We start from the raw sequence: 20,122 nt of genomic DNA, 5'->3' as shown, positions 1-20,122 counted from the left end.
AGTATGTGCTTATAAAATATTATCACCGGTAAACACTTTATTTTTCCCCACCCGATGAGCGAAGTTGTTGTATAATAAGCAGTCTCACTAATTAGCAACAAGAAGCATCAAGAAGCAACAAGAGGAATAATATTAGCGACAAGAAACTATTTAGCGACAAGAAAACATTTTTTTAGCTCACCTGGGCCTTCACTTGGCGTCCGTCGTCGTCCGTTGTCCGTCGTCTGTCATCATAAACTATTTCAAGAATCTTCTCCTCTGGAACTACAGGGCAAAATACTTCCAAACTTTAACTGAATGTTCCTTAGGGTATCCAGTTTATAAAGTGTATCCGAAGTTTTTATCTATCAACAAACATGGTCGCCATTGCTAAAAATAGAACATAGTGGTCAAATGCAGTTTTTGGCTTATAACTCAAAAACCAAAGCATTTAGAGCAAATCTGACAGGTGTAGTATTGTTTATCAGGTCAAGATCTATCTGCCCTGAAATTTTCAGATGAATCAGACAACCTGTTGTTGGGTTGCTGCCCCTGAATTGGTAATTTTAAGGAAATTTTGCTGTTTTGGGTTATTATCTTGAATATTATTATAGATAGAGATAAACTGTAAACAGCAATAATGTTCAGCAAAGTAAGATTTACAAATAAGTCAACAAGACCGAAATGGTCAGTTGAACCCTTTAGGAGTTATTGCCCTCTATAGTCAATTTTTAACCATTTTTCGTAAATCTTAATATTTTTTTACAAAAATCTTCTCCTCTGAAAATACTGGGCCAAATACTTCCAAACTTTAACTGAATGTTCCTTAGGGTATTTAGTTTATAAATTGTATCCGAAGTTTTGATCTATCAACAAACATGGTCGCCATTGCTAAAAATAGAATATGGTGGTCAAATGCAGTTTTTGGCTTATAACTCAAAAACCAAAGCATTTAGAGCAAATCTGACATGGGTAATATTGTTTATCAGGTCAATATCTGTCTGCCCTGAAATTTTTCAGATGAATCAGACAACCTGTTGTTGGGTTGCTGCCCCTGAATTGATAATTTTAAGGAAATTTTGCTGTTTTTGTTTATTATCTTGAATATTATTATAGATACAGATAAAACTGTAAACAGCAATAATGTTCAGCAAAGTAAGATCTTCAAATAAGTCAATTTGACAAAAAATGTCAATTGACCCCTTAAGGAGTTATTGCCCTTTAAAGACTTTTTTCACAATTTGTTCATCATGTTGACTTACTTTAAAAAATCTTCTCCTTTGAAACTGCTGTATCAATTTAGCCAAACTTAGGCTAAATGAGTTTCAGAGTATCTAGTATAAATTTTATATTTTATTTCCTTGTATGTCAAGAAACATAGCTCCTATTGCTAAAATAGAACATAGGAGAAAAGGAATATTTTTTTTTGGCTTTTGAAGAAAATAGGACGATCCAAAGAACATTTAAATAAATTGAAAAGCCAAAATAATCATTGATGAGAGATTTAACCAAAAGAATTAAGGTGAGCGATTCAGGCTCTTGAGAGCCTCTCAGGCTCTTGTTTTTTTATCAAAATTACTTATTCCAAATAAATATTATTTTTGCAAAAGAAAACAATTTTAATGACAAGAAAGTTAAAATTGATAGAAAAAACTTGCAAAATGCATTATTTGTGCATCATTGTCCAGAAAATAAATATACAAATTGTGAAATACAAATAACTGAAATCAGACAAAAGGAAAACATAATTGAAAGTTAAAAATGATTTATAATTTCCGGAAATATTTACAAAGTCGTCACAGAGTTTGTCTATTATTACACACAATATCAAACTTCCGGGAAAATTTGCAAGTGCGGCAAAAAAATAAATATGAACTTCTGAATATCTCTAACACATCTGTCATGTCCAAACGGAAAAGTATAAATCTGACAAAGCTTAAATCAAAAGTAGACGAGAGCAGGCAAGCAACAATTTCCAAATTCTTTTCGTCAAACCCAAACGACAACAAGGCTAAAACATCGAAAAGTAATGAGGTTCAAGTGATAAATATAGATGATTCGCCGACAAAATCTACGCCTCCAAGAAAGGTTATACATTAAATTTGTTTAACTCTCAAATAGGTTAACTATGACTGGCAAGTTCTAATTCTAGGGACAATTACAAATGTTACAGCTATTGTAAAACACCTTATCGCTATTTGTCCGGCATGAGTCATGACTGGACATCACACAGGTCCCATAGAATTTAAATGTTGACGTCATAATACAAAATATCTGACACCACAAAGGAAAAGTGATTGTTGTATGAGGTCAATAGTTCAAGTGGGATAGATTCTTGTGTCGGATAGAAATAGCAGAGGGCAGATTTTTGTAACTTATTGATGAGGGAGGGGTGTTGATCAAGAAATCTCGGGCTTAAAAACTCAAAATCCCGAAATCCTGGGCTTAAAAACACGAAATCTCAAGGTCCCGAAATTCGAAATAAAGAATTCCTCTATCCCGAAATCCCGGGATTAAAAACACTCGATCCCGGAGTCCTGATAAAGGTCCTATCACCCCTGATTGATGTTCTCAATAAAGAATGACCAAATACAGTCAAACTAATTTGCTACATGTATTCAAACCAATTTTAGGCTCTCAGAATGCATATTTTTTGTGACTAATCAAGGCCCTCACTCAGAATGCATCATTTTTTGCGTCTAGTCAAAAAACAAATCAAAGGGTGTGTGCACTTCAAAAGGACCCAGCTATGCCCCAGCCTTTTGTAGTCTTATTCCTTGAAAATTCATGACTATGATGATAGCAGAAAAAAAGATGAAATAAGGCTACTTTTTATTAAATCAAGCATAATATAGTTATTAGTGGCACACATATTATGATATTCTTTTTAGTCTGTACAACTAGCCTGTCAACATTGAGTTTGTGAGCTGTAACCTGTAATCTTGCATGTACATGTATTTGACTAGGATTGGAAGTTTTCCTGCCAAATGATGATGGTTCTTTCAGGGCACTATAATATGATGATGGTTCTTTCAGGGCACTATAACATAATTCCTCCACCATTAAAACTGGGTTTTAAATAACCAATAGTGCTGAACATGGTGTTAAAACACACACATAAAAGCAATCAATGATGTACAGATTTAAGAGTTGGGCATGCTATGTACTTTTTTGTACTAATTAACACAGTAAACATGAGCTCTGTAGAGCTCTTAACCCACTTGGTTACCCTTCTAAGTATGACTGTTATTAGTTTTAACAATTGATATAAAGAAATTTTGTTTTAGATTCCCCCATTCAGTCAAAAGAAAAGACCAAGAGAAGATGTTTCTGAACATGATTCATCAAAAAAGAAATGTTTAGGTGTTTCACCTGACAGCATCAATGGAAACATTTCTCCAGACGATGGACAACAACCAGAATGCTCATCAAAAGTTATCCTAAATGAATCAACAATATTGAAATTAAAACAATTTGAACCAGATTTAGACAGAGAGAAAACAGAAATTAGCATTGAACAATTTAAAAAAAGAAATTTGGTTACAGCTGACAATGCAGCTAAAAACAAGAGTAAACTTAGCAATTCTGACAGTGATGAAGATGTGATAGTCCAAGACAATCGTCTATCAGGGTTCAGCCATACACCTCAACATGCTCAGTCTTCAGTATCTAGTAAAGGGAAATCACCAATCAATAAAAAGACAAAAACTAAATATACCCCACTGGAGCAACAATATGTTGATATTAAAAATAAGTATCCTGATGCTTTATTACTGGTTGAATGTGGTTACAAGTACAGATTCTTTGGAGATGATGCAGAGGTTTGAAAATTATTTTTTATTTAGTAGATTGGCAAAAGACAATGTATTACTAATAAGATTATAGCTAGATATATAAGTATAATTTAATTGACCTAATTACAATCCACACATTGATGTAGAAAATTCAGTTCATAAAGTAATGTGAAAAGAACCTTTCATACTCATAGTTTGTCATTTTATATTTCCATGGGGGTTTTAAAACATTTTAATCTTTCTATATTTTAAGATATTTTCTGTCATAATTGGGCATGCATCAATTTTTGAATGATTGATTTTAATCACTAAAAATGTCCTTCTGATCAGAATTCGATACCATTTGACCAAATGAAACCCGACTCAGTTGGATTCATTATTTGAGTTGCTTTAAAAAAATAATTTTTATGACAACTAAGGAGAAAAAATAGCTCTGAAACAATAAGAATCATTGTAAAGATTGTATTGTTATCATTCCAATAACAATGTAATGAATACTATTATGATACATGAGAGTAAATATAGATATACACTATATGTCATTATCTCTTTGTGCAGGTGGCAGCAAAAGTACTGAAGATATTTTGTCATCTGGATCATAATTTCATGACAGCATCAATTCCAACCCATAGATTGTTTGTTCATGTACGAAGACTGGTTTCTGCAGGATATAAGGTATGACAAGTTTAGGTATAGTATATATAGGTTATGTGGTTAACTGATAACACAGTATATAGGTTACTATATTTGGTCTTTTGTGGATAGTAGTCTCATTGGCAATCATACCACATCTTCTTTTTTATATATGTCAACCTACTGTACATGCATGTACTTCTGAAATTGGTTTGAAAGTGAATGACCAGAAGTTTAGATATTTGCTTCAAATGAATTGTCTGATTACTTTAAACCATTAATTCAATGAAAATGATAAACAAGTACCGGTAATTTGAAAAATAATGAATCCAAAATACCATATTTTGTTGTTGTTAGACATAATTTTATCTATCCTTTGTTTTAACTCACGTATTCAGAAGCAAGGATCCGGAAATTTTTTCACCTAATTTCGGTCATTTTCATACAACTTAAAAGTTGATACCCCTTTTCAAAAGATGATTGCCAAAATCACATTACTGCATGAGACTCATTATGAGTATGCTCATACTCGATCGTCATGTTCGTAGCATCAACAAACTTGTTTCACAGTTGCATCGCATTTACTTCATGATTTGTCCTACCATTTTCCAAAAATCGATCAAGGGCAATTAAGGGAAGGCAGCAGTCTAAAAATAATTGATTTTAATGACTCAAAACGATAATATTCCCAGTTATCGCTTACGTTTCTTTCGATTCTGAAGTCAAAATTCGAACCGGATGTACTGCGACAATACTAAAACGAACAATTCCAGACTCATTTCCGGGATTAGTTTTGTTTATCCAAATCACAGGAAATCATCGGCTTTTTAATATTTTATCTTTAATAGTGTAAGAATATTAATTAAAGTAGTTGCACTGGCTTTATTTAGGATGAAATTATTTAAAATTTACGATTTATTGTCTAAATCTGTGGAAGAGAATTTCAAGCATGCGTATTACATAGTAAACAAAACACGTGTGTTAGAAGTAAAAAAAATATTTTTTTCTACAAAATTAAACCAAGTTTAATCATTAAATCATAATTGACAATTGTCTGACTTATTGAGTAATTAAATATTGAAGCCAGTTGGTATGGAATTTTTATTTCTTTATAATAATAGTTTGGAGCTTGTGATTAATTGCCAGGTGTGAATTACAATGAATTAAAAACACAGGTAAAGAGATTAGCAATCATTAGCCAATAGCTCCCCGAGGCATTAATATAGTTATTAGGAGGGCCCTCAGGATTATAACACTTTATTGGAGTGGCAGTTTAATTACAGGAAATCGATATTTAAACAAAAACATGTTCAAAATGGCGATTTTGAAAGTCGATCTCAACGAAATGACCGAAATTATTAATGTAGAATAATAAAATTTGACCTAATTCCCAATTAAAAGTTTAGGACATTATAGTTTCAGTTTAGGACATGACTGGCAAATATGACCGTTTCCGGACCCTTGTTCAGAAGCAAAAAAACTGTGTAAAAATGTTTTTAGAATACATGTAGATGCTATTGAGGTTGATAAATACTAACATGTAACATGTAAAGTATATGGATACAGACAAATTAAATATTACAGGTTGGTGTTGTTAAACAGATGGAGACAGCAGCTTTGAAAGCAGCAGGTGACAACAAGAGTGCTCCATTTACCAGACAACTACAGTCATTATATACCAAGTCTACATTGATTGGTGAAGGTATTTAAAATCATCTCTTTATTCTTTTATTTTGTTTGCTAGTGCTTTTAGCTGTAAATGGAACTCAAATTTCTACTGTGATTCTAACTTCTTTGTTGTTATCAACTTTTCCATTATGTCAGCATAGAAAAAAAAGCTTCTCTGATGCTATAATTCAAATAAATGCATTTTTAATGAGTCACTAGACAAGAATGTCATTGCTTAGCCATATGACTGGAAATGTTAAGCAAACATCATAAGAAAGATTAACATTATTATACAAACTTGTATACAGCAGGATGTACTCCAAACTTATTCATAACATTGTTGAAAAGAAGAAAAAAAACATTAAAAGATGCATACTTCATGCTGCTTTTAGTTTTAAAAAATTAACTCGTATTTCTCAGAATGCATTTAAATTTCATATAGTTTATAAACACATTGTTGACAGATGTTTTAAATCCTAAATTTTTGCACATCTGCTTTCATTAATTTTTCAGATGTAAATCCTATCTCAGGGGAGATAACTGGAGATGTGGCAGTTGAGGAGCAGACGTCATTTCTGTTGTGTGTGTATGAGAGCCCACCTGACAAAACTAAACAGACATGTATTGGAATTCTGGTATTTCATTGGTTCAGATAAATTTGAATTTCTACTTGAAAGCTCTTTCATTTTAATCTGGAATAAATCTTTTCAATAAGATGTCTCTTCTTTTTATAGATAAATGTTCAATTTTAATTTTAAAATACTGAAAACATACTAACACTATATTATATTGATGCAGGTAAACTTTTGTTACAGATGTTAGTATCCTTACATGAAATATGAAAAAAACATATCTGTTCTTAATGAAAAATAACCTTATAAATCCTACAGGATGACAGCAATTTCACTTTTTATTTCAATTTTATATCATTTATTTTAAAGGTACTTTTGTGTGAGTTCAAAACAAGGAATAAAAGTTAGTTTTTAATTATTTTCTTAGGCTGTTCAGCCTTCAACTGGTGACATTATATATGATTGTTTCAATGATGATGACACAAGAAGTGAACTGGAAACCAGAATTACCCACATACAGCCAGCAGAAATACTGATACCTTGTAACCTGTCTCCAAAAACAGAGAAAATTATCAAAGGGATCATAGATATTAGGTAATAGTACAAGTCCAGTTGAGATTGATTGATTGATTGATGTTAAACACCACTTTCTGCACTATTGTGCTCAGTGGAGATAAGTTTTTATTGGCAGAAGAAGCTCAAGTGCCCAGAGATAATCACTGACTTTCTTTAAGATTAGAGTTGCACTCATCTGCCACATGCTGGATTCAATCTTGCAAACTCAGTGTTAAGAGGCTAGTGAATAAACTCATCATAGATACCAGGACTAAATTTTGTATAGAGCATTAGTGAAACAGTAGTTTGACTTCTAAGACCACTTTGCCACCTCGACATTCATGAGATGTACTCAGTTTTACATTCAATTATATATACAACATTGTGATGTTGAAAATTGGTTTATTTATGTGTATGCATTTGTTTGGTTTTCACTGACAAAGCAATATATTTTATAAATTTGTTAAACTTTTCAATGTGGAGTCTAGATTTTGTACAATACACATGTTATAGTAAAAATGTATAAATTCCTTTAGTATTTACAATTAAGGCCACACCAATTTGATTCCTTGTTCGACGGACCCGCCCGCACCTATTTTTTTCAAAACAGATTTTTTTTATTTTTATTATATTCCCGCTTCCCGCATCCGGAAATGAAATCATGTCCATTTTCCGCACCGTTTTTTTTGTAAATATTATATAAAGATCTCAACATTTGTTTTTAAAAAATCACAGTCTAGCCTTTATATAACGATTTTAAACCTATCAGCACCCCACAACACTGTAAATATCTGCGAGAATATTTGTTTCAGCATGAAACCAATCTATTCCAAGCGGGAGTGCTCCGATATAAATAGAAATACCTGTACAGAACAAAACGTTGGTTTCTTTCCCCCTAACTTATATTCCCTATAAAAAATGTTCGTTGTTAAAATAAAGTACAAAGAACTTCTGAAGGATTTGCCTTCAACTGCAATTATAATGTATGGTTACGGTCATACCCGCTGCAGGTTTGTGCACCCGTCATGGTTGATTCAGGGACCTGTCGTTCAGCAGTTATCGTTTGTTAATTGATGTGGTTGACCGTTCATTGGTAGTTTCCCATTTGGAAATATAATTTAGATCGTTGGTTTTCCTGTTCGAATTGTGTACAATACTAAGTTGTGGTCCCTTATAGCTTGCTGGTTGGTCTTGATCAAAGCTCTGTGTAAAAGGCCGTACTTTGACCTATGTTTGTTATTATCAGGTTGGGACCAACCCTCCCTCAGACAAGGGCCTTGAAGGAGTCATTTTACCATGTTAACCAGTTGTAGAAAAGAAAATAGAAAAACTAAGGATTTGTACAGTGCTACTATTCAAAACCTTTTGACAACTTAGAATTTTTTACTCAAAAAGAGGAGAAATACATTATGTTTTAATCAACTTTTCTAAAAGAGGGAGGGTCCACTTATTTTGAATAATATTAAACTGTTAAGGTAAATGTGTTAACATGGTTAAAGTCCAAGAATATTACAAAATTCTTGGACATGTTTTGACCATTTAATACCAAATATTATAGTTCTTTGGGAAAATATAAGCCCTTTTGTACTTGAAGTGTTTTTACAAAAAAATTATATAATAAATTATTTTGACCCCTCATAAAAGGGATATTCATAACATTAAGGGGTTGTTCTGAACCTGATTATGACTTGGATGGAGAATTGTCTCATTGTCAAGTCACAAAAACATAGACCAGATGTAATTATTCAATTATTTCTTGATGGACAGGGAAAAAATATTTCATAAATTAAAGAAATGTCGAGGTACAAGTGATAAATCAAGTTTTAATATAGTCAAAACCTACTATTTAATGTTTACAAAAAAAAATTATAATGGCTCGCCTTTACTTTTTAAGCTTCGCCTCAAAAATTTGCAAATTAAATATTTTTTTATTAAAATTTTCAAATCGCTCGCTCGCCCCAATTTTTGGAGTCCAAAAATCCGTAGAACAAGAAATTAAATTGGCGTGGCCTAAGCAATATAATTTTGACTTTTTTCACCAAAAAATACCCTATTATGAGGCGAAGTTTACTGTATGTGATGAAAAGGAGATGTAGACTTATATGTATGATACAGGTTGTGAAATGAAAAGACCCATTACTATATATATATCCAAATCTATTGATTAAAATCAGTACAGGTGTTCTGAAACTCTCTAAATTGTGTTTTGCAGTACATCAGAGGATGACAGAATAAGATTAGAAAAACAATCAGAGGAGCATTTTGAATATGACCAAGCATTTCAAACAGTTTCAGATTTCTACAAGTCTGATGCTAAATGTATGTAACATGATATATATGATATCAAATATTTATTTTTAAAACGGTAATGATATACTATGAACCAACTTATTTTGAGTTAGATTTATTTTTGGGACTTTCACAAGTATTAAAATATTGAGAATTTTAATTGCATGAATATGTGAAACTTGAATTTACTTATATTTGAATACATCAAGATAATGAGAAACTCATGAATAAATAGAGGGCACTTAAGTTGGTTGAAATGTAAAATTAAGTATCTATGACAATAAGCTGGTTTCACAGTATCTTGGAGTAACAATAACTTCATGTAAATGTGTTGAGGAAAAATCTACTATACAAGTAGGTGAATATTTAGATTATCTACAGCCAAAAGCTTTTAAAAAAAGTTACAATTTGAAGTTTCATGTAAGTTCATTCCATCTTCATTATAGGTGCTGGTAAAATCCAGGAGATGATAAATTTACCCAAACCAGTTATAAGCTGTTTGTCAGGTGTTTTGGTTTACCTCAAGGATTTTGGACTAAGCCAGATTCTGAAACTTACTGGGTATATTTCTTATAAGTATTTTTTTTGTGTCAATAAGTAGAAGGCAATGCCTAAAAAGGGAGATAAGTAATTGTGTAACTCTTAAGATGCAAAGAATTTGAATCAGGGATAAACTTTACAAAAATTCTAAATAAAACGGATATCAAATATCTAACTGCTATAATAAAATAAAACAAGTCTAAAAGCATTTTCTAAAAGGTATTGTATGAGGAATTTCAAAAAAAAATCAGTACCTTTTCTTCACACTAGTTTATGTATATGCGCATACTTCTTCTTGAAAGCTTTATTTTATACATAATTTAAACTTTGATGTTTGGTTATTCTCTAATTTCTATGTTTTTACAAGATTTTGCATGATATCTCTGGACTATCTACAGGTTTATACTTTGACCACATAAGTGATAGGACAATAGTTATATGGGCCAGAAATAAAAAAAAATATGTTTAATAGCAGACACACTGATAGCACATTAATTCCCTGATTTTGCAGTATAATGAAAATATAGATTATAAATTAACCCTAGTCATTTTTCAATTCCATAGGCATGGTCAGTTGTTGGTATGTTTCCAATGAATCAGTAGTTATATAATTAAAAAAAAAGAATATCTTATTCTTCATCTTCAGAGAATAGTTTTATTTTTTTTTCACTTTTCTTTATAAATTTCCATATTTTCATTTTAATACCAAGTATTCTGTTGAACTTTGTTTTTTTCTACATTTGAATATATCTGATACAACTAGATTGATTCACATTGACTTCACTTAAACTATGATGAATGCCTGAAAAGAGATCAGAGGCCTATGTAGACATTTTGGATTATATTTTCATAATAGTATGATAATTTTTATTCATTTTTCAGGAATTTTTGTCAGTTTTCTACAAAGTCACTCTACATGCAGCTACAAACTAATGTACTCAGGAATTTAGAAGTGTTTCAAAACCTGACTGATGGAAAGGAGAAGGGTTCATTATTTTGGGCTGTTAATCAGACTGTTACTAGATTTGGAGGTAGAATGTTAAAGTCATGGTTGAAAAAGCCATTGCTTTCAGCAAAGTGAGTACAATTATATTGAGCTAAGGCAATACGAAAATATATTCTCTAATTTTTATTTAATACATCTTGAACTTTTCTGATAGACAAAGAGTGAGGGATGATCACTATTTGGCCTCTAAAATTGCATTTAAAGTAATATTTGTCAATCTTAAGAATTGGATGCTTTTTGTTGTAAATTTATTGGTGTATAAAAATGTTGACCAAAGTGCATTTTGTATGAAGTGCAATATATATTTTTTCATCTTTTACCAGTGCAAATATTGCTTAAAAAATATCAAAGCCATCAGTGACAAAAATATGTTTTAATTAGTTTTTCACACTTTGTTAAAGAACAAAATGCAGGCTGCTGCAATATAAAAATCTACTCAGAACAAAATTCACTGATATTCATGCAATAACCTCATGTTATTAGATCAATGATTTTCATTTTTTTTCCAAGGCATTCATGTCAAACAGTTTTCTGTGACCTCAACAAAGTAATGGTAATGAATTTTATTGATTTCAGACATATTTTAGATAGGCAAGAAGCAATAAATGAATTACTACAGGGCAAAAATGCACAGGTTCTTGCTAACCTTAGAAGTTCATTGTCACAGACACCTGACTTGGAAAAAGGAATCAGTTCAGTATATTACAAAAAGGTACATTTAGTTAGGCGTAAACTATTCAAACCATTTCATTAACTTTTCCAAGATAAAAAATGTATGCCATAATGGGATCGGTGGACACCACGTGATATTATATTTGTAGGAAAAAGGAGTTGAAGCAACTAAAATTGTGTTACAAGTGAAAAAAGAAATACAGGTTGTTGGGTTTGAAATAAAGCCTAGTCTAGCACAAATACACAGTTTCCTGGAATAGCCCAAAATACAAATGATTTAAAAAAGAAATGGTGATCATTCTTGAAAAGAAGAAAAAAATGATTAACATTTATAGAAACTGTAAAAACATGATGACTTGAAAAAATTGCAAGATGGTCCACCATTTGCATTTCAGCATTGGAAGTTTTATATGCATGTTCTATCAACAGTACAGAGAAGAGAAACATTTTTCTGTGTCAACAGTTCAAATTGAAGATTTGATCTGTATGAAATAAATGTGTGTATGTCGTTTTACTGTAATATCCTAATAAAGAACCAATTTGGATTTATACATGTATTTATTTATCAATATAAGATAATTTTTAATATTTCAGTGTAGAGTGCTGGAGTTTTTCTTTGTATGTAAGTCTCTAATTAAATGGAGTGAAGATGTCCAGCTAATAACCAAACAGTTAGATGGAACACTGTCATCGGAAATACTCACTGATATACTCAATGATATTCCAAAGTTACTGGAAGATGTTAAATCTTTATTAAATAATTTACAGGAAAATAATGTCAGGTTTGTATGATATTTTGTATGTTTTGTGTTGAAGGATTTATAATGTGTATATACATTGTTATCTTGGTTATGTCTCTTCCAAATATCAAAAAATATCAAAAAATATCAAAAAATATTGAAATTATACTGTACTTGATCAATTGGATTTTTAATATAAATATTATATTTTTTTAACAATAAAATATGTTTAAACAACAAAAAACAAAGGACCAGTAAAATGACTTCATGCAAAGAATATTGTTTGTCTTTGACATAGTTTATGCAAATGTTAGAATGTTAAAGTTTGATTGACTGTTTTTTCTGTTCGTTAAATGCTAAATATTGTCTGACTTACCACTTTATCAAAAATGTATAATCTTAGTCCAAAATCAGGTCTTAGTCGGAAAATTTATGACTTTTGAAAGATTCATATGGTGCTATAAAAATCTGTTCTGTAATTTTAGAATGCAATTTTATTTATCACACAGGGATAAAGAGAAAACTAACCTGTTCTCTGACGAGAGTCTGTTCCCTACTGTCCAGACAAGGAAACAAGAGATAAAGGATATAGAGAAGGAAATGTTAGATCACAGACGAACTGTCAGGTTGATATTAAAACAGCCTGCTTTAGATTTCACTACTGTGTTAGGTACTGAAGTAAGTATTTATAACCTTGCTATAAGGAACACCTCTTAAAATCAACTTCCTTTGCAGTTTAAGCATCATAAAGACTAGTTTAATTTTTACACAGATTTCAGCATATTTATGATTTTCCTAAATTCATGAAATAATATAAAGAAAAAATGAATGATCAGCCAAATATAGCTATGTACTGTTTAGATTTGATTTTAATAATTTAAAGTACTTGAAAATTAGGCACTGATTATTTAATTTACTTATTTATTTTTTTAGTACTTAATTGAAGTCAAAAACAAAGTGTCCCATGTTGTTCCCACTGATTGGCTGAAGATAAGCAGGTAATTTGTGTAAAGTAATTTCTCTCTGTAATTCAAATAGTAAATGTAAAATGTATTAAATTTATACCCAAGTGTAAACCTATGGCAATGCAGGGAATTTATATAAGTTTTTGATATGAGTAAATGTCATGTTTCATTACTGGAACTCTCGGTAGGGATGTTCTAAATTGTGGAAAAAATATTTATTCTCGAAAATTGTAATATATTAGGCCTGCACAGTTGGTGAAAATGTAAATTTTGTTTTCTTTGCAGTACAAAGGCAGTTAGTAGATTTCACCCTCCATTTATACAAGCAACTTATAAGAAACTAAATCAACTAAGAGAACAGTTGAAGAAAGACTGTGAGGAGGCTTGGTTACAGTTCCTAGGGTAATGTTGATAAAGGCATATTCATAAAAATTAAAAAGATGTGGTATGATTGCCAATGAGACAACTTCCCACCAGAGACAAAATGAGAAAGAAGATGGTACAGCCTTCAACAATAAGTAAAACCTGTAAGACATAATTAAGCTTTAATAGGCCTCACCATGACAAATGTATAACAATTCAAATAAGAAAACAAAGCACCTGCTGTATGATTAACATAAAAATAAGAAGATGAGAACTTTGTTAGAATCTTTGTCCAAATGTTCACCAGAAGTTTAGCTTGAAATACCTCCTAATAAGATGACCATGGCATTATTGTTGGCAAATGTACAGCAAATGGCCATGGATAAACCTGACTAATCATCACTATTTTGATTTTATCTACAAAAACTGCAAGGAGAGGGGTTCTTTACTAAATATTGATCACACTACATCTGTGCATTAAAGTACACAGCTGCAAGATAGAATTAACAAATTAATAAGTACTGTTCATTCAAAACTTATTGCAATGTTTTAATAATGTGAAAAATGCCACTGAATAAGGTTCACTTTTATTAAAACCTTGCATTAAAAATTATGTAGTGATTTCCTTCACCAAATTTTGCAGCCTTATTAATGAGATCTCAAATCTTACCAGTAATCAGGGATTTGCAATATAAACTCAGGCATTAGTTTCTGAATTTACAGCTTCAGATGTATTGGGCAAACAAATTTTCATTTATTGACTTGACATTTAAAATCTTTTCACAAAGTTTTATTTTATAGGGCTTTTGCTGATTATTAAATTATTATTTTCTAGTTGGTTTGAGGATGATTACCAGAAGTACAGGAAAGCAGTTCATCACATAGCGACATTAGACTGTTTGTTTTCCTTATCTTTAGTGGCCAGGTTACATGGGTATTGTAGGTATGTGAGACACATTCAAAACTGACCTTTACAAATCATTGGGAATTTATTTTATAAAACATACAAAATTATATGAAACTTAAACAGTTTAATTTTCCTAGTTAAAATCTAGTTAAAATTGTTTAAAGGATTATGCTGTGTTTTAGCTATATGTAAGCAGAGTAAGATCGGATAGTAAAATTTAACAAGCTTATGCATTCTTTAAGTGGGCAATTTTTCCAAATTTTTTTTTTAAATAGGGATGAATATGTCTTGCTATTATCTTTGAACTTTTCAATGTGTAACTTACTCTATGAAAAGAAATTATGTATATTGTTGTATATTGTAGGCCACAAATAATTGAGAATGAGGTTTGTATAAACATTGAACAGGGACAACATCCAGTGATACAACAAATCTTACAAGGAAGTCAACAGTTTGTTCCAAATAATACCAATATATCTGTAGGTATTTCAACATTTTGTGTATTGATAAGTTCTTTAAATTCTAGAAAAAAGGCTAAACAGTATTTTTTTTACTTGACTAATTGTCTTTAATGAATAATTTGATGTTGAAAAAGCATCACCAGACATTTTTGGGCAACAGGGAAGTGTATTGATTGAGGACAACTCAGAAACCCAAAACTTTAATTACTGAAAACAAAGATGAGATGGAATAAAGCAGTCCAAAGTGGTCTGACACAGTGAATTATTGAATGAAGGTTTTTGTCTTGCCTTGACGGAGTCAAAAAGCGAGACATAGGTATGCTGTTCCGGCATTGGCAGCGACAACGGCGACTGTGTCAACAATGTATTAGTTTGTGATTAGGTCTGGTTGATGGTGAACCACAAGTGGTAGGTCAATGATATTGGGTATGCAGTTGTATAAGCATTGGCACATCTCATTTCCATGCAAATTATATGGCCCTGCCCCCTCAGTCATGGTCGTTTGACTTCAAAACTTTTGCTTATTTTACATGTTTTAGTTTGTGATTAGGTCAGTTTATGGGGAACCACAAGTGGTAGGTCAATTATGTTTGGCATGCAGTTGTATAATCATCGGAATATCTCATTTCCATGGAGATAATTTGGCCCTGCCCCCTCAGTTATGGTCTATTGACTTTTTTGTAAGTTATCATGTATTAGTTTGTGATTGTGTCAGTTCAAGGGGAACTAATAGTGGTAGGCCAATGTTAATTGGTATTCAGTTGTATAAGCATTGGCACATCTCATTTCTGTGGAAATATGTGGCCTGGTCCCTCAGTCACAGTCTAATGACTTTGAAATTCATCTTAGTTTACATGTATTAATTTGTGATTAGATCAGTTTAAGCTGAACTGCTAATGATAAGTCAATGATATTTGGTAGGCAAATTTATTGGCATTTGCGAGAATTGTTTCCATGGAGATTATATAGTCCCATCTCATCTTTATGGTTCATTGACTTTGAAAATTTTACATAGTAAAAATTTCAAGTAAATGTTTGTATTTAGGTTTGGGAACAACTTATAATAAGTCAATGGTATTTGATATGCAGTTGTATTAGCATTAGCACATCTCATTTACAGGGAGATTATTTAGCCATGTAACTCAATAACGGTTGAATGACTTTGAATATTTGCATAACATGTGTAAGATGTTAAAGTATTGCTATTTTGATTTCAAAATTTGCAAAATCAAAATTACAGAAAGACGAGACATTTCTCTGTGATAACAGTTTATGTTTATTTGATGGCCATTCTCTGTCTTTAGTGTATTGGTACAAGAAGAAACAAATGTGAGAGTAAACCCCTAACCTTTTTTCATTGACAAGCTATCAACATTTGTTAAATTTTCACACTGTTCATGAGGCTTAAGTCTCAAATCCTGTCAATTTCAAGGATAAATTGAAAGAAAAGCAAGCATGTATAAGATGATCAGTGACCCAATTTATTTTGTGTTGTTTAGTGAACTGAGAAATATAGCAATGAAAAACATAAGTTTAGCAAATTATCTGAAAATCTGCCTTTTTAGCATTAATTTATTGCATGGATTAATCTTTAAAGATTTATTTTGTTTTACCTCTGTTTGATAAGTAAAATTAAAATAATTCATCAGTTTAAATTGTTTTGTTTCAGACAGACAAGACTAAGGTAATGATAATTACAGGACCTAACATGGGAGGAAAGAGTTCCTATATAAAACAAGTAGCTCTGATAACTATCCTTACACAGATTGGATCTTATGTTCCTGCTGAATCAGCACAAATGGGAATAGTGGATGCTATTTACACCAGGTAAGAAAATGCTATGAATACCAGGTAAAACAAGTAGCTCTAATAACTATCATTACACAGATTGGATCTTATGTTCCTGCTGAATCAGCACAAATGGGAATAGTGGATGCTATTTACACCAGGTAAGGTATCACTCAGATTGGTATATAAAACATATGTATCATAACAATTATGAGACAAGAAGCTTTAATACCTATTCTTGCACAGATTGGATCTTTTGTTACGATTCTGTTACTTATGAGACATCATCAAGATATTACAAAGGTAACGTTGGGAAGATTTCATCTTCATTTTGTATTTATTATAATGAGATTTAGAAAAAATACAAAATTCAAACTTGACATTAAAGAGAAGAGGACAAATTATTTCACAAATGTCAGGATTCCTGAGGAATTGAAAATTAGTATTCTGATTTTAAGGATGGAAAGATGATGTACAATCACTGAAAATGAAAGCAATTTATTTAGATTACAAATATATTTGAAATGAAATTATTTACTAATCTGCTTAACATATTAGTATTTGTATATTTTCTACAGGATGGGAGCTTCAGATGAGATTTACAAAGGAAGGAGTACTTTTATGGTAGAATTACAGGAAGCCTCAGACATAATGTTAAAAGCTACACCAAGGTCTCTGGTTATACTGGATGAATTAGGCAGGGGTACCAGTACACATGATGGTGTAGCAATAGCTTATGCTACTTTAGATTATTTTATTAAACAGGTATTTTTCAATTATAACGAGGACTATTGTTGAGTTATCTACCTGTAGTAGATAATGATAAAACCATGCAATATGGCGTCTGCTGTTGTCATATTTATTGTTAAACAATATTTGAATAATCTTTTGTATACTTTGTTAGTATGAAGTTTATGTTCACTCCTGTTAAAAAACACACGTTTTAGGGTTCCTATTTAAAAAAAAAATGAATTTATTACTGTAAGTTTAGTAATTATTTGGATGTTTTTTTATTAACAAAAAAAAATAATTGAGACTTGTAAGATTTTACAAAAGTAAATAATCATATTTAGAATTTCAATGATATTATTTGCATGCAGTACATCTTGAAATCACAATAATTAATTTCACATTTTTGTCCAATGTTCATCATTAATAGGACACACAATAATTTATAAATTTACATTATATTCACACAAAAATTCAAGGTATATTCAAATGAAACCTTTTGCATTAAATCATGTATAAACCTAGTAGGAATGAAGTTTCTGTGATCATTATTTGAGAGAAATTAACTGCATCAGCTTTATATTCATTCTTAGCTTGACTTAGCGGATGGAATAAATTACATTTACATATATTGTAGGTTAAATGTCTGACGTTATTTGTAACACATTACCCAGTTTTATCAGAACTAGAACAGACTTATCCAAATATAGTACAGAATCATCATATGTCATTTATGGTCAATGATAACTCAGGTAAAATAGGTGAGTGTTTGTGTATTTACCACACAATATTGTTTTGAGTATTATATCACAACACATTGGTGTAATAAGGCTTCTGTGAAAACACGTTTAGGCGCCAAGTACCTTAACAACTTTGTGACTTAACAAAAATAAAAAAAACAAGAAAACAAATTTGTTAAAATTGTGGTTAAGGGGCCAAAAACTATTTTGAGAAGTGAATTGATGATTTTTATCTTATTGATTTATTTGTGTTGCTGATCACTCATTCTTTTCAATTGAAAAATACTGAAACATTTTCTCTCAACCTTCTATATTTTCACTAAAAATTCCCACATATGAACATATTTGTCATTAATTTTTCTCTCTTTCTGTTATAGATTTCAAAAATACATGTAATAGTCCAAAACTGTAAAACTTGCTAAAAGTTGACATTTCAGAGACATAATTAAAAATGTTTTCATTTCTACTTTTCTAGAAATAACTGGGATGATAGATTATTCATATCAGTTATACTGATTTAGATTTTAAACTAGAAACCATAAACTGTAGTATTACACCTTTGCTTTTTCTCAGCAAGTGTTCATGTTTAAAAACAACCATTAAATCTCAGATACAATTTATACAAAAGATGTGCCGTGGAACATCTGCACAGTATTTTGTTCAAATCTGTTCTGAGGTTTCCCAGAGGATTTCTTTAAATGTTATGATGACTGACAAATGACTCATTGCACATTATTTTTTCCAATTAATTGTCAGATTATATACAACTTTTTATTTCTGTTCATTCAAAGGTGAGGAGGATAGCTCCAATCCGGTGACATTTCTGTACCAGCTTGTCAGTGGCTGTGCTGGGAAAAGTTATGGATTAAACGTGGCAAGACTGGCATCAATACCTCAGGATATTTTAAATAATGCAGCTAAAAAATCTAAGGAGTTTCATAACTTAGTCGTTATGAAGAGGTAATACTGGATTTTGTTTGAACATATTTATTTAGTTTAATCATATTTATTTATAGTGGATTGGGAAAAAAGTTTTGCAACTTATATTATAAATCCCTTCCACTTTCATAGGGTGTCTTTAACATGCAAGAGATATGGCTCTCTCTTAACAAGGGTCATGCAATAAGTTCTGAATTAACAGTAGATCTAATTTACAGTGTAAATAATGTTTATAATGATATAAACAGTAAACCAAAGCAAGCTTATTTAATGCTGTCTATTCAGAAATCCATGATATTTGTTTTGGGCTGGAACATTATATAATATCCCACTTTAGTTTAATTTTTAGTCCTTTTTAATAACATCCTGCTTTATCATGTTGAAAAAAATGAAACATTTAAACACTTGTTTTCTATTCTAGGGAGAGAGAAGAAGAATTCAGGAACATCTATAGTACTGAAGACACAAAAGTTTTATATCAGTCTTTACAAAATACTTCTGCTATGCAATAAACAGTTTTTTACTTGAAGGTTATTTTCTTGGTTATACAGAAGAACAAAAATTGAAGTATATTTGGATAAGGGCTATTCCAGAAAAAAATGTATGGGGGGGGGGGGGGGGGTTGAAAGGCAGTTTTTGTCAGCACCTGCCACCCAGACAATTGTTATTGAGAATTATAGTGCAATTTAGTGTGAAAAGTTGCTCTGATACCCATCACCCATGTATTATTAATACAATGTGCCTTCCAACACACCCCCCCCCCCCCCCCCCCCCCCATGCAT

General features: G+C 31.2%; 1 protein-coding gene across 1 annotated transcript; it reads left to right on the top strand.

Annotated features, from left to right (window-relative positions):
* The first annotated feature begins 1,813 nt into the window (after positions 1-1,813).
* LOC134716316 (DNA mismatch repair protein Msh3-like) lies at positions 1,814-19,902 on the top strand. The gene is made up of 21 exons (XM_063579218.1): positions 1,814-2,067; positions 3,267-3,800; positions 4,332-4,448; positions 5,991-6,108; positions 6,588-6,709; positions 7,074-7,240; positions 9,414-9,520; positions 9,937-10,051; positions 10,913-11,107; positions 11,613-11,748; positions 12,303-12,490; positions 12,958-13,126; positions 13,382-13,446; positions 13,699-13,815; positions 14,612-14,719; positions 15,048-15,162; positions 16,814-16,971; positions 17,511-17,697; positions 18,299-18,422; positions 19,193-19,361; positions 19,762-19,902. Exons 1-21 carry the CDS (start codon positions 1,882-1,884, stop codon positions 19,850-19,852), a joined length of 3,288 nt encoding a protein of 1,095 aa, XP_063435288.1. The 5' UTR covers positions 1,814-1,881; the 3' UTR covers positions 19,853-19,902.
* The last annotated feature ends 220 nt before the right edge of the window (positions 19,903-20,122 follow it).

This window comes from Mytilus trossulus, chromosome 4 (assembly GCF_036588685.1).
Source record: "Mytilus trossulus isolate FHL-02 chromosome 4, PNRI_Mtr1.1.1.hap1, whole genome shotgun sequence".
Lineage (NCBI taxonomy): Eukaryota > Metazoa > Mollusca > Bivalvia > Mytilida > Mytilidae > Mytilus > Mytilus trossulus.
This window is presented reverse-complemented; position numbering and strand designations above follow the sequence as displayed.